This window comes from Stegodyphus dumicola, chromosome 1, assembly GCF_044657685.1.
Source record: "Stegodyphus dumicola isolate Sdum_Otavi_A_Nest chromosome 1, ASM4465768v1".
Taxonomy (NCBI): Eukaryota; Metazoa; Arthropoda; class Arachnida; order Araneae; family Eresidae; genus Stegodyphus; species Stegodyphus dumicola.
The window spans coordinates 67,482,045-67,498,943 of record NC_140768.1 but is presented as its reverse complement, the minus strand read 5'-3'; the positions used below and the strand labels follow the sequence as shown (position 1 = coordinate 67,498,943).

At 29.5% G+C, this 16,899-nt stretch overlaps 1 protein-coding gene across 1 annotated transcript in view; it reads left to right on the top strand.

The window, feature by feature from the left end:
* The window catches only part of LOC118192401 (astacin-like metalloprotease toxin 5), a 58,822-nt gene that overhangs the window by 15,093 nt on the left and 26,830 nt on the right, over nt 1–16,899 (top strand). The window contains exon 3 of the mRNA XM_085816091.1: nt 1,793–1,868. Within this exon, the coding sequence (XP_085672217.1) occupies nt 1,793–1,868 (76 nt within the window). The remainder of the gene's footprint in view (nt 1–1,792; nt 1,869–16,899) is intronic.

Below are 16,899 nucleotides of genomic sequence, written 5' to 3'. Positions count from 1 at the left end.
CATTTGAACAAATCATTTCCGCATCAATGGATTGCGCGTGGTGGAGCGGTTCCCTGGCCCCTACGCTCACCGGATTTATAGAGCCTCGATTTCGTTTTCTGAACAGATATCAAAAGTGTCATGTATCACGATCCTTTTGTGTCTGAAATGGATTTCGTGGTAAAACTCGCTTGCGCAGATGTTACAATCAAAGAAGCTGCCGATGTGTTTGAACATGTCCAGCAATCAATGGTCCGTCGGTGTCAGGCATGTTTGGTGTCTCAGGGTGCTTCGAGCATCTGTTGTATGATTCAAGCGGTCGTACACAATCTGTATCCATGCCCAATAAATGTTTCAAATTAATCACTCTCTTGTTTCCTTTCTCATCTTCTACCTCTGTTACCACTTACCCCTGACACTTCCGAAAATGGGTTCTTACGCAATTCTTAATTCTTATGATGTCCTTTCCCCAGAAGTTTGTCGCAACATTTACGGAACACCCTGTACAGAGAGAATATTCAACTAACAGTAGTCGGAATTAAATTAGAATAACAGAAATTAAGGTATCTGCGGATAGTAATTGCAAAATATTCTAAAGATATTTTACTTATTTGCAATCGTTAGTATCAATGTAGCAACTTTTAGCATGTTTTAGAAGTTTATTATTTTTATTGTTATTAATTATGAATTTCATAACAGCATGAAAAGCCATTTTGACATCATTTTATTTTCTTCGTACTATTTTTTTCCTTAAATTCCTTATTGCTTTGTTTAAAGTGAAACAAATGGAAGATTAGGAAAGTAAGCGCGAAATAACTAGGCCAGATGAACATATTTTCAAAATGAGTAACAACACTTACAGGCACAATAAATCCTAAAATTTATCCAGAAAAGAAAATAGAGGTACAGTTAAAACTTATTCGTAACATGCAAGAAACGTCGAAGGTCATCAAAATCTCTTGCAGAGTAAAGTTTAAAGCACTAATCACCAGGCGAGAGAGTTAAATCGAAACAGCTTCATGATTCTGAACGTAACTCACAGCTACCTACTAACTTTAAGCTTATTTGTACCATGTCATTAAACAGAAGATATTTATGAATTTCAAGTAGTATTGTTATTAAGGAACACCCTGTACAGAGAGAATATTCAACTAACAGTAGTCGGAATTAAATTAGAATAACAGAAATTAAGGTATCTGCGGATAGTAATTGCAAAATATTCTAAAGATATTTTACTTATTTGCAATCGTTAGTATCAATGTAGCAACTTTTAGCATGTTTTAGAAGTTTATTATTTTTATTGTTATTAATTATGAATTTCATAACAGCATGAAAAGCCATTTTGACATCTGGGGAGATATCAAAAGTGTCATGTATCACGATCCTTTTGTGTCTGAAATGGATTTCGTGGTAAAACTCGCTTGCGCAGATGTTACAATCAAAGAAGCTGCCGATGTGTTTGAACATGTCCAGCAATCAATGGTCCGTCGGTGTCAGGCATGTTTGGTGTCTCAGGGTGCTTCGAGCATCTGGAATAACATAAAATTTTAAGTTTCCTTTAACTTCATACTAGCTATATTTTTAAAACTAAACTGATTCAAGAAAACTTTAGATATTTAATAATGATCTTTAAATTCTGAAAAAGCGCGCAGTTCTTTCCTATTTTCTGAAATTTAAGCTTTTCACTGTGCAACTCGCTTATAATGAGTCCTGATTTATAAGGTATTTATGAAATCCATAAGATATTTATGAATTTCAAGTAGTATTGTTTTTATTTTTCAAACTGCTCACATCCGAAAATATTTTATCTCAGGATAGAAATGCTGTTGTTGCTGAGAAAAGAAAATGGCCTAATGCTCGTATCCCATACACCATTGATTCAAAATTAAGTAAGTTACAAACTTTGGTGATTTTCCCAAGTTTAAGAGCTTACTGCTTTTTCCTATGTGTTGCATAAAATCAAAGAGAGATAAAAGGGGGAAAATGAACCGAAATTAAGGATTAAGGTATTATAGGAGTATAGCGGATAGAAAAAATCACTAACACAGGGTTTTACTAAAATTTATTTATATCAAGTATTTGAATTTCAAATTTCGTAATAATAAAAAGAATTTTATTAAAAAAACATTTTATAAATGCATATATACAAAATTTTTGGCTTTTGTAGCGAATGAAAGTATGGATGTAAAATTTTCTGTATTTTACAGAAGAATATTATTTTTTTATGCATTTATTACATTGTTGGTCATTAACATCTGTTGTAACATGAAGGAGAGAAAATAGCAGAATCTTATTTATAGTATACATAGCTTAATTGCTAAAATTAGAAGTGCGGGAGCCCTATGCCGTGCCATTAATAACGATGAATAAAAAATTAGTACAAACAAAACAATTATAATTAAATTATAAATTATGCGCACTTAAAGTTAAATAAAATATAGAAAATTATTTTCCTAGAGAAACGCAAGCACTTACAACTAAACCTTTAAAACATAAAATTTTAAGTTTCATTTAACTTCATACTAGCTATATTTTTAAAACTAAATTGATTCAAGAAAACTTTAGATATTTAATAATGATCTTTAAATTCTGAAAAAGCGCGCAGTTCTTTCCTATTTTCTGAAATTTAAGCTTTTCACTGTGCAACTCGCTTATAATGAGTCCTGATTTAATGAAAACCCGGATTTAACGAGGGAATTAAAAATACTAGGTTGATACGATGCTAAGTCTATGAAGGTACAGCTCACTTTTAACGAACAAACCCCGGTTATAAACAGTAATATTTTTGTGATTCATAAAATTACGACGCCTCATTCATTATAAAGAAAAAGCGTATATTTACTATAGCAATATCTAAAAAATGTGGCGTGGAAATTCATCACTACTACGGGGCCTCCCGAAACATTTTATCACATCTACGATGTCCGCCGAATGATCATTATGATGCCCATCGAACACTTGCATTTCTGAAATGTGTCCTCCGAGTAAAAACGTTGCCGATTCCTGGTATAAAATATACAGAAATTTGAAAAGATTACAGCAGAAATTAGTACACAACAGGAATTTTAATGTTAGTGCACTGTATTAGTTTTTTATCAATCTTTGTGTGTTTTTGATGTTAAGGTTTTAGAAATCAAATTTCCAAAATTTTTTAAAGAAGCAGAATCTTTATGTTTCTCTTTAAAATAATTAACCACAAAAGGAATATCAGTGTAGTTTTAAATACTGCATGATTTTAAAATATTCTTCCCTTTCTCTTGTTTGGATCTCTAACTGCTACAAAATGTGATTTTGCGATTATAAAGTTACATAATGTGATTTTTCAGAAAATGACATAATTTTGCGACAATACAATATATAAACAATAGCTTTGCTGGGTTTCCCTTAGTTCAGTTAACCTATTATTCAAATTTTCGTTGTCTTTCCTGAACTTCTCAATTTCCCCTCGCATTTCCTCGCCAGAACGTAAATTTAAAGTTAAGTGAAGTGAGTATTTAATCGAGCGACTCTTGGTGTTTTTCAGAGTGCGTTTTCGCTAGCCATTGCACCTTTTGTGTCTGACCTTGCTGTTACGCGGAATTGGAGAAACGCCTTTTATTCGTTTGAATAATTATCAGACCTGGTAGGTTGTCGAGTCAACCTAGTTAGCCGTAACTTAAAAGTTCAGTATCACTCTTTTAGACTTAAGTTGATTTGTGTAACAACGGTTAAGTTCCACCACAAGCTGTCGGTGTTACTGTAAAGCACGAAGTACGTGCTTTCTGTTCTTAGTTGAAAATAATAAATTTCAACCCTTTTTCTGTGCTGGTATTATTTCACGCCTGTGCGAGAGGTCGTCAGTTTCATTAGTAGGATCTAGATTAGTTTATGTGACCAAAGAGAGATAGATCCTATAGCTTCAGCTATTTGACATTGTAATATTCTACTTTGTTATTTGATTAAAAGCAGCTTATAAATAGTGCCTCCGTATTCGCCTGTGTTATATTCCAAGGCTTATTACGAATACGTGAAAGATGAGACAATAGCGGAAATTATATATAACACAAGGTATTCGTGTAAAATTATATAAATATGGTCAGGTTTAATTGGTAAATTATACGATAAGGCAGTTGTTTCAAATTTCATGTGGGCCGCATGCAGGATTTAAAAGCAATTGATAGGCCAATTTTTTTTTAACAAAATGAAAATATTTTTGTTTGCAAATTCAAAAATATTATAATAAATTTAAAATTTTGCTAAATATTTGTCAAAACATACATAAGCAATACTAATAATATCGAGAAGGAAAAAATGTCAAATTCAGATTTATATTTATTTTCTATGTGAAATCTAAAATTTGGTACCTACAAGACATTTTTGATGGTTACACTTTGTAAATCACATGTACTAACAACTAAATATTAAGTTTTAAGACTAATATTTATTTCAATTAATAGTAACAGATTTAATTAATCATTAAATAACTTACTTTAATTTAAACAAAAAATAATTTTAAAAAAATTGAAAATTTTCCAAGTTTTCAGAGAAAATTTTAAGTGGATAAATTTTTAAATGGGATAAAACTTGAGAATAAATGGTGATAACCTAGTTTATATTTCTTATGACTTTATAATGACTTTTCTTTGACGCATAAATACAAATACAGATGTTAGTGTGTAGATAATTATAAACTTCTTTATCTCTGACTACAGCTTAATTTTTGATGGCGTTTCGATTCTGAGAGAAGTCTTGGAGAGAAATTACTAGAAATTATCTTCATCACATATGGTACAGGTTAATCGGTCAGTCGGGTCTTTTTCTTTCTACTTTGCAACTGTAAAAAAGACTAATTCAGAAGTCAAGCAACAAAAATCAGCGTTATACCTACAAAATTTTCACAGGACTAGTTTCTATGGTTTTACCGAACCATCATCTTCAGCTGCAAAACCGCAAATGGTTGCAGCACATTTGCGGTTTTGCAGCTGAAGATGATGGTTCGGCAAAACCATCGAAACTAGTCCTGTGAAAATTTTGTAGGTATAACGCTGATTTTTGTTGTTTGACTTCTGAATTAGTATTTATTCGACGTGTTATTGTGTCTTAATTGTAAAAAAGACTGTTCAAGTATAAATGTATACCCAAACAAAGTTATTATTCTGAGTTCAAAAATTCGGCACTAAGCTTATTTATCGTTTGACAAATACCCATAAAAGTTTATAAAATCTGTATATTCAAATCTTTGAATAAGATTTACATCACATGGTAAATTAATTAGCTTCATTTATACATTTTCTGGTCCGTTATTCATGTTCGTTTCTAATGGTAATGAAAATACTGTAAACTCGGACTTCAAATACGTAAAATCTTTAAATATTACAATAAGTACATAATGGAAATGTATTCGCAAAAACTTGCTTCGAATGTTAAATGCAACCTGCGGGCTGCCAGTTTGAGATTACTGCAAGAAATTATATTGTAAGCTGTTTATATTTTATGACATACTGTAGTACTACATAAAGTAATGCAAAATAAACTTGTCTTATATGTACGGAACGTAACGGATTTAGACAGATTAGTCTAATCCTTGAAAAAATGAGTGAGAAAGAAAAAGATGCATTTTCTGTAATATGCAAAATGTACAATTTCAAGAAATAGTAGGGAGAAAAACTTTACTTTAACAGCAGAAAAATGAAATATGATTAGAGTGTCGCTGATGAGAATACAGAGAATGCTAGAAATAGTATAAGAGGTAAATTCTGAAGGAAAACGAGGAGGGACTGGAGTTAGAGAGTCCCTACGGATGCAATTACAGCTATCAAACTAAAATGTGCATCAGGGTAAGAACAATGAGTCAAACACCTGGTTTAAGAAAAAAAGAGATCCAGTAAGTCTTCCAAGATAGCACCTTTTGTCTCCGATGTTTAGTTACTGAGAGAAGATGATAGTATAGGGACATGCATGAACAGTTCCTCCCAATATTTCCCTGTATTGTGCTCCTTGTCAGTTGACGCGCACTTAAGAAGAACGTGAATTTCCTATCCTGTGTGGATAACGAATTGCAACCGCTGATACCAAAGCACTAGACACGATGGCAGTTACCCGTTCCTGGGCAATTCTCGGAATTTACTGTGCTTTTTACATGATAAACCAAATTTCAGTGATGTCCACTTTCAGTCACTATAAGTTGGGCCAAAAAGGAAAATAATGTACTTTAAGTGGAAATTTCTCTACCCACTCACTAAGCAAACAGGTCTAAGTAACAGGATGTGTGAGTGAAGAGCTTTTCAGTTACGAAAGTGAGCAGTTACGAAAAGAACTGTCTCAACTTCTACACATGTTGGTTTCCTAGGAGTAGTAACCGGAGGTAACCGGTAGGCGGAAGTGACGTCACAGAAAAGGGGCGTAGTCGCCGCCATCTTGAATCACGTGACAACCGGAAGTGACGACACCAGCGCCATCTTGTTTCACGTGATGGAATGACATCATCAAACTTTCGTTTTGATTCTGTGGCAACGATTTTATGTTTTCAAAGTTTTTATTTTTTGTGGCAACGACACTATTTTTTATGTTTATGGCAATGAGCTCTTAACCACGTGTTTGGAATGACATCACTTTTAATATATTATTTTTAATTATTTGACATGTGATTAATATTGTTTTGTTATTTGATTAATTTTTAATACGTCATTAATTTTAACTTTTTAATTATTAACTATTTAGTACATCATTATTTTACTTATTACCTTTAATGAATTTTTGTGGAAATTAATACTATTTTCCCTGAATTTTAAAAGTAACTCCACCGCTGGGATTCGAACTCGCTATCTCTGGGATGGGAGTCTAGCGCTTTACCGCTCGGCTACCCTGTCCTCTTATCAGACTTGTTATTTGAAACTCTCTTTGTCCCTTTGAGTTTTTGCACCATTGTTGACATAAGGCTGAAAGTCTGCGCATGCGCTTTGACATGAAAACCGCGTCACACATTTGTTTTTACACGACGGCTAGGATTTCTTTTGGCTTCTTAATCATTACTTTATTCATTGCTGTTTTAAATGTAAGATTTTCCCACGGTTTAATTTTTTTTATTAAGATATTTTTAATTGTTTTCAATTTTCATCTCATTCTTACTTTTTTTAAGTTATTAGTTAATTTATTAATTTTTATTTTTTTCCCTTTCCCAAACATAAATTTTATTTTTAACTTCAACAAAAGTGAATTTAAATTTTCTTTTTACTTTTTATCTTGCAAAGTTTATTTTTTTTTATATTTAATTTTCTTTTTGGTTTTACAAAAGAAATATTTATTTTTACGAATTGAATTTTTCTTTTTCACTTTTTTATTTTGCAAAAGTTTTTTTTTTTCCCAAAATTTATTCCTTTTCGTATTTTTACTTTAATTTACTTTAATTTTTTGTTTAAACTTTTTTTTGGTTTTACAAAAGAAATATTTATTTTTCCAAATTTAATTTTCCTTTCCGCTTTTTATTTTATAAAAAGTTGTTACTACATTTTTAACTTAATTTTTTTTACAAAAGTAATATTTAGTTTAATAATTTTAATTTTTTTGAGTTTTTTGTTTACACAAATGTTTTTTTGTTACATTTTTATTTTACCCTTAACTTTTTTTCCCTTGTTTTAAATACAATACGATGTTACATTTCCATTTCTCCAAAAGTAAACTTACCTACATTTCTGTGTCTTTGAAATTTTAAGCTGGAATTTACATGCATATAACTTCACTAGATAATATTTTCTGTAACATTAAGCCAATATACACAATGCTCTTTCTATATAGTTTAACTGGAATACTACATTTCTTACTTTTTTTACTACTAAGTTGGAGATACTCAGAACTTTTCCTTCTAATGCCTTGTACTAACTATTAATGCCTGTATTAACTTTTTTTGGCCAACTATACAAAACTTTGTTGATTCCCTTTTACACGTCTTACTTTTAATTCAAAGGATTCACCAAACTATGTCTGACAAATGTAATTTTTACACTTTCCATTTACACATTTACCCTTATATTTAACTTATAAAACATATTCATGTTGTATTTCTGATTCCTTTTCCCCATAATAAATACAGACTTACACATGTTTCTTTATTGTAAGACCTACTGACTTTAAATAAATCTTATAAGGAGCAATAAATTTTCATGGTATAAAGCCACTCAAACCAATGCATGGAACATTTCTACCCAGTTAAGTTTAGATACATAACAATAGTACTTCATTTCTTCTTATTTTACTCTACAGACATTTATACATATATATTCAGAACACTCCCTTTTATTCAGTAAGATTCATTTATACTACTAACACAAATTTTGCTAACTCTTTGAAATATTTTACAAAAATATCTTGTATTTTCTTGCACATATCCTACTTAAATCACCAAACATACACTGAAACCTTGATTTTTTCCTTCATGTGAAAACGTCACTCGGATTCTTAATATGATTCCACCATTTACCGCAGAACTTTATAAACACTACTCTATTTCAACTTATCACAGCCTAACTCTCTTAACAAGGTACAGAAGATTGAATTATATTTTAACTACAGAGAAGAATATCCACATTGTGTCGTATTATTTTAAATTTGAATTATAGTCACATTTTGTGAAGGAGAACTTAATGTCTATAATACACATGGAATTAATATTCAGCCATGAAAATGAAACTTTATCGCCTTTTTCCCAATTTGGAATATAAAAATTTGTTAACTTGGAATATTTTTAACGTATTTATTGTAACTTAACTGAAAAAGACCCATATTTCATATTGTCAATAATTTATTTAGCACTGAACTCTTACAGCCTTTTGAGAACGAAATTTAATTTATCATACCTGACAAATGACTCCTACGTAGTTGTGATACATTACACGAAATATTGAGCAGAGTTCCAAATAATGATCTAACATAGTAATTAACATAAAAGACCTAACACAAATAATTTTAAGATAGAAATTTCAAACTGACATTGCTTAATAATGAACTTTTACAGCTTTTTTAACATTTAACTTCTCATAGATAATAAATAAAATTACACACAAATAATTATACAAAATAGGTAATAATGACAGAAAGTACAAATAAGGATCTACTATAGTCACCAACTTTAAAAATTTTAACGCATTTTGAATATGTCATAAGAAAGACCACACTTTTTTGAAAAGCATTATTTTAATTAAACATTGGAACCACGCAGTGCAGCGCACATGTATAACATTTTTATTTATCATGAGCATGACACATAATAAGTAAATAAAATTTTCACAAAGTACGAAACACATTTCACTTTTAACTGAACTGTACTCTTAAGAAAAATGCAGTATGGAATGCTTAGAACACTCAGTGCCACAGTTCCTCATTTCCCTACGCATTGACCAAAATATACATGTACTTTAAAATCAGTCAAACAAATTCAAATGTTAGTATTCAAAGAGGAATACTTCACAAATTAGATAAAAGAGAGGTACACAATGAACTTGAGTGATAAATACAGAAAAGCATGTAAGGACCGAGAAAAAGATGTATTCGTGGAGAACGTTTTAAGATAAACTTGCTCTATTTTTGCACATGGGTTACATTTTGCATTACAGATTAAGGAAACATTCAAGATAATTCCTGTATAACTAGGGATTTTCACACGTTAGTAATGTAATTTATTAGAACAGTGACAGACATATAGGACAACTATGCCATTTCCACGGAAAACAATTTTCCCCCAAGGCAGACTTTAACAGTGAAATATAAAATGGAATAAGGAAATGCCCTATTTCCAAAAAAATTAGTATCTGAGTATGCAAAAACATGAACAAGAAATGAATATTTTTCTGAAAATGTTCCGAATGGAATAAGTCGGGACTAGTTTCATGAACAGAGCATGAAAAATAATGATGAATTTTTAATTTATTTTGTCTGTAGTACATTTACTTATGCTAAAATCTTCCATTTGGTTGACTGTACTTTACATTTAGACGCAAGTTGATAAATCAGAGTGATTTTGTGTTTTAAAGCTTCAGATTCAGAAATATTACAACTTCAGAAATAATAAAACTCAAAAGCAAAAAGATTAAAACGACAAGAGAATATACTGCAAGCAAGCGAACGTGATAAATGACTGTTTGGGCTGAATTTCATGAATTCATAGATGGGGTGCAAAATTTTAATGCACTGTATATGAACTATTTTTCAAATGTATTACGATCACCAACTTTACATAGACTTTAAGTAAACATTTCATGTTAATTTACCATTTTTTCCTGAGATTTATCTACGTATTTACTAAATTTTTGCATTTTGTTTATAAATATAATACCAAAAGGACATAAGAGAACATTTGTTTCTTGAAAATGTCCATAATTTTACCCAACTGTTATTTCTTTCATAGCTTTGAAGTAACCTATTAAACATATAGTTATCTTGTATTGACCAGACAGCCGTTGGTCTTGCCAATGTCTGAGTTAAGTCACAAAGCTAGGGAATTTAAGGAATATTTTACCAGTACGGAGAACTTCTTACGGCGTTTTTGATGAAAATTGACCGAATTTAGTAGTTCATTTCTAACCTATGAGCCTTTAACTATTTTTTTTTTATTCGAAAAAAACACACCAGAAATTATCCTCAAGATTTTCCATACAGATTTTCCATGTACTACTTTTCATGAAATTACATTTCCAGTGAAATTTGATTCATTGTCCAGATAGTTAAATGTTTGTTATTTTTTCGCATACGAATGCATTTCGTGTCTCACATACGCTGATTACATATGATTTAACAAAATTACAAACGAGTTAGAAGTTAAGTGAATATTTCCTGAAATACTGTACATTTCATTTCGGAAAGTTTACACGAGTATCTTCATTTTGAATCCTATAATGTTTCTTTTCCCCCATCCAAAGTAAATTTAGAGTAAAAAATTTTCAGTTTGGACGAAAGTTATTTACCGATGGTTGTGACGTGTTCGTGTTTTCATATATTGTTTTTTGTGAAGTACCTTATCGATAACCTTTTGAACACTTTGAATATTACGGCCACTGCAAATCATTGAATTTTCATAAATTTTCTTATTTATCTTTTACAAGTCCTTGTAAAGATTTGGGAACAAATTTTTATTAAATAGTTGTATTGTATGATTTAATAACTTTTTACACGTTTGGAAGATTTAACTTCAACAACACTACCACACTGAATCAGAAATTAAGAAAAGAAATGGAATTTTTTTTATCTTAGTATACTACAGGAATAGATAATTTTTCTCTAATGTATTCGAATGTACTAGATAATGGAGACTTTTAACACAGATCATACAGACTTTGAATATTTTCTCTAAGTCACCAAAAATTGCATTGTCATAGATTTTTCTCATAAAGTCTATTTCTTTCTTAAAAGAAGTTTATATACTAATTTCATTAGAAACATATCTAAGAAAATATCTGACATTCATAAGAAAATCAGCGCTTGTTTCTTTACTAAATTTGTACTTTCTGACTTCATTCTACTGAAACGAAAATATTCATAACTTATTGCGAAGAAAAATGTTATACTTTTTGATTAATTTTCATACCACAGTATTATCTTTGAAATTTTTTTTTCTAGTCCACTGTTAATATATTGCTAATTTTCATACGTGACAAAAAAACTCAGTTTAGAAACTTTTCTACTTAAAACCTTGTATTGCATTGCTGAACCGGGGCCATGCTTTCATTTTTATCACATATCATGCGAACATTTAAAAAAAAGCATATTTTTTCCTTCTGTTAGCACAATTTTTAACCAACATTTTACTATTACAGAGACTTCTTTAGTAAAATCTCAAGTGTTAAATTGAACGTTTCATTACTAATTTTGAAGATTCTGGATATATCCTACTTAAAAGTTTATAACCGATTAGCAAAATAATTTATATATGTTGTGCTCTTGGTAAATTTTTAAATCGTTGTTCAACTATAACACTTGATTTCTAGTGAAGTATCGAAATGATTATTTATAAATCGAAATGATTACAAATATATAAATTTTTAGGAAAATTTTGCATGTTTTCTATTTTGGTAATGATACTGGTAAGTTAGGAAAATTTTCTGTACTGAACATATGTGTCTACGAAATTCTTTGGAAAAAGCAGAAAGTAAATAATCATTTCGATACTTCACTAGAAATCAAGTGTTATACTTGAACAACGATTTAAAAATTTACCAAGAGCACAACGAAGTACATACATAAATTATTTTGCTAATCGGTTATAAACTTTTAAGTAGGATATATCCAGAATCTTCAAAATTAGTAATGAAACGTTCAATTTAACACTTGAGATTTTACTAAAGAAGTCTCTGTAATAGTAAAATGTTGGTTAAAAATTGTGCTAACAGAAGGAAAAAATATGCTTTTTTTTAAATGTTCGCATGATATGTGATAAAAATGAAAGCATGGCCCCGGTTCAGCAATGCAATACAAGGTTTTAAGTAGAAAAGTTTCTAAACTGAGTTTTTTTGTCACGTATGAAAATTAGCAATATATTAACAGTGGACTAGAAAAAAAAATTTCAAAGATAATACTGTGGTATGAAAATTAATCAAAAAGTATAACATTTTTCTTCGCAATAAGTTATGAATATTTTCGTTTCAGTAGAATGAAGTCAGAAAGTACAAATTTAGTAAAGAAACAAGCGCTGATTTTCTTATGAATGTCAGATATTTTCTTAGATATGTTTCTAATGAAATTAGTATATAAACTTCTTTTAAGAAAGAAATAGACTTTATGAGAAAAATCTATGACAATGCAATTTTTGGTGACTTAGAGAAAATATTCAAAGTCTGTATGATCTGTGTTAAAAGTCTCCATTATCTAGTACATTCGAATACATTAGAGAAAAATTATCTATTCCTGTAGTATACTAAGATAAAAAAAATTCCATTTCTTTTCTTAATTTCTGATTCAGTGTGGTAGTGTTGTTGAAGTTAAATCTTCCAAACGTGTAAAAAGTTATTAAATCATACAATACAACTATTTAATAAAAATTTGTTCCCAAATCTTTACAAGGACTTGTAAAAGATAAATAAGAAAATTTATGAAAATTCAATGATTTGCAGTGGCCGTAATATTCAAAGTGTTCAAAAGGTTATCGATAAGGTACTTCACAAAAAACAATATATGAAAACACGAACACGTCACAACCATCGGTAAATAACTTTCGTCCAAACTGAAAATTTTTTACTCTAAATTTACTTTGGATGGGGGAAAAGAAACATTATAGGATTCAAAATGAAGATACTCGTGTAAACTTTCCGAAATGAAATGTACAGTATTTCAGGAAATATTCACTTAACTTCTAACTCGTTTGTAATTTTGTTAAATCATATGTAATCAGCGTATGTGAGACACGAAATGCATTCGTATGCGAAAAAATAACAAACATTTAACTATCTGGACAATGAATCAAATTTCACTGGAAATGTAATTTCATGAAAAGTAGTACATGGAAAATCTGTATGGAAAATCTTGAGGATAATTTCTGGTGTGTTTTTTTCGAATAAAAAAAAAATAGTTAAAGGCTCATAGGTTAGAAATGAACTACTAAATTCGGTCAATTTTCATCAAAAACGCCGTAAGAAGTTCTCCGTACTGGTAAAATATTCCTTAAATTCCCTAGCTTTGTGACTTAACTCAGACATTGGCAAGACCAACGGCTGTCTGGTCAATACAAGATAACTATATGTTTAATAGGTTACTTCAAAGCTATGAAAGAAATAACAGTTGGGTAAAATTATGGACATTTTCAAGAAACAAATGTTCTCTTATGTCCTTTTGGTATTATATTTATAAACAAAATGCAAAAATTTAGTAAATACGTAGATAAATCTCAGGAAAAAATGGTAAATTAACATGAAATGTTTACTTAAAGTCTATGTAAAGTTGGTGATCGTAATACATTTGAAAAATAGTTCATATACAGTGCATTAAAATTTTGCACCCCATCTATGAATTCATGAAATTCAGCCCAAACAGTCATTTATCACGTTCGCTTGCTTGCAGTATATTCTCTTGTCGTTTTAATCTTTTTGCTTTTGAGTTTTATTATTTCTGAAGTTGTAATATTTCTGAATCTGAAGCTTTAAAACACAAAATCACTCTGATTTATCAACTTGCGTCTAAATGTAAAGTACAGTCAACCAAATGGAAGATTTTAGCATAAGTAAATGTACTACAGACAAAATAAATTAAAAATTCATCATTATTTTTCATGCTCTGTTCATGAAACTAGTCCCGACTTATTCCATTCGGAACATTTTCAGAAAAATATTCATTTCTTGTTCATGTTTTTGCATACTCAGATACTAATTTTTTTGGAAATAGGGCATTTCCTTATTCCATTTTATATTTCACTGTTAAAGTCTGCCTTGGGGGAAAATTGTTTTCCGTGGAAATGGCATAGTTGTCCTATATGTCTGTCACTGTTCTAATAAATTACATTACTAACGTGTGAAAATCCCTAGTTATACAGGAATTATCTTGAATGTTTCCTTAATCTGTAATGCAAAATGTAACCCATGTGCAAAAATAGAGCAAGTTTATCTTAAAACGTTCTCCACGAATACATCTTTTTCTCGGTCCTTACATGCTTTTCTGTATTTATCACTCAAGTTCATTGTGTACCTCTCTTTTATCTAATTTGTGAAGTATTCCTCTTTGAATACTAACATTTGAATTTGTTTGACTGATTTTAAAGTACATGTATATTTTGGTCAATGCGTAGGGAAATGAGGAACTGTGGCACTGAGTGTTCTAAGCATTCCATACTGCATTTTTCTTAAGAGTACAGTTCAGTTAAAAGTGAAATGTGTTTCGTACTTTGTGAAAATTTTATTTACTTATTATGTGTCATGCTCATGATAAATAAAAATGTTATACATGTGCGCTGCACTGCGTGGTTCCAATGTTTAATTAAAATAATGCTTTTCAAAAAAGTGTGGTCTTTCTTATGACATATTCAAAATGCGTTAAAATTTTTAAAGTTGGTGACTATAGTAGATCCTTATTTGTACTTTCTGTCATTATTACCTATTTTGTATAATTATTTGTGTGTAATTTTATTTATTATCTATGAGAAGTTAAATGTTAAAAAAGCTGTAAAAGTTCATTATTAAGCAATGTCAGTTTGAAATTTCTATCTTAAAATTATTTGTGTTAGGTCTTTTATGTTAATTACTATGTTAGATCATTATTTGGAACTCTGCTCAATATTTCGTGTAATGTATCACAACTACGTAGGAGTCATTTGTCAGGTATGATAAATTAAATTTCGTTCTCAAAAGGCTGTAAGAGTTCAGTGCTAAATAAATTATTGACAATATGAAATATGGGTCTTTTTCAGTTAAGTTACAATAAATACGTTAAAAATATTCCAAGTTAACAAATTTTTATATTCCAAATTGGGAAAAAGGCGATAAAGTTTCATTTTCATGGCTGAATATTAATTCCATGTGTATTATAGACATTAAGTTCTCCTTCACAAAATGTGACTATAATTCAAATTTAAAATAATACGACACAATGTGGATATTCTTCTCTGTAGTTAAAATATAATTCAATCTTCTGTACCTTGTTAAGAGAGTTAGGCTGTGATAAGTTGAAATAGAGTAGTGTTTATAAAGTTCTGCGGTAAATGGTGGAATCATATTAAGAATCCGAGTGACGTTTTCACATGAAGGAAAAAATCAAGGTTTCAGTGTATGTTTGGTGATTTAAGTAGGATATGTGCAAGAAAATACAAGATATTTTTGTAAAATATTTCAAAGAGTTAGCAAAATTTGTGTTAGTAGTATAAATGAATCTTACTGAATAAAAGGGAGTGTTCTGAATATATATGTATAAATGTCTGTAGAGTAAAATAAGAAGAAATGAAGTACTATTGTTATGTATCTAAACTTAACTGGGTAGAAATGTTCCATGCATTGGTTTGAGTGGCTTTATACCATGAAAATTTATTGCTCCTTATAAGATTTATTTAAAGTCAGTAGGTCTTACAATAAAGAAACATGTGTAAGTCTGTATTTATTATGGGGAAAAGGAATCAGAAATACAACATGAATATGTTTTATAAGTTAAATATAAGGGTAAATGTGTAAATGGAAAGTGTAAAAATTACATTTGTCAGACATAGTTTGGTGAATCCTTTGAATTAAAAGTAAGACGTGTAAAAGGGAATCAACAAAGTTTTGTATAGTTGGCCAAAAAAAGTTAATACAGGCATTAATAGTTAGTACAAGGCATTAGAAGGAAAAGTTCTGAGTATCTCCAACTTAGTAGTAAAAAAAGTAAGAAATGTAGTATTCCAGTTAAACTATATAGAAAGAGCATTGTGTATATTGGCTTAATGTTACAGAAAATATTATCTAGTGAAGTTATATGCATGTAAATTCCAGCTTAAAATTTCAAAGACACAGAAATGTAGGTAAGTTTACTTTTGGAGAAATGGAAATGTAACATCGTATTGTATTTAAAACAAGGGAAAAAAAGTTAAGGGTAAAATAAAAATGTAACAAAAAAACATTTGTGTAAACAAAAAACTCAAAAAAATTAAAATTATTAAACTAAATATTACTTTTGTAAAAAAAATTAAGTTAAAAATGTAGTAACAACTTTTTATAAAATAAAAAGCGGAAAGGAAAATTAAATTTGGAAAAATAAATATTTCTTTTGTAAAACCAAAAAAAAGTTTAAACAAAAAATTAAAGTAAATTAAAGTAAAAATACGAAAAGGAATAAATTTTGGGAAAAAAAAAAAACTTTTGCAAAATAAAAAAGTGAAAAAGAAAAATTCAATTCGTAAATAAAAATATTACTTTTGTAAAACCAAAAAGAAAGTTAAACAAAAAATTAAAATAAAGTAAAAATACAAAAAGGAAAAAATTTTAGAAAAAAAAAAACTTTTGC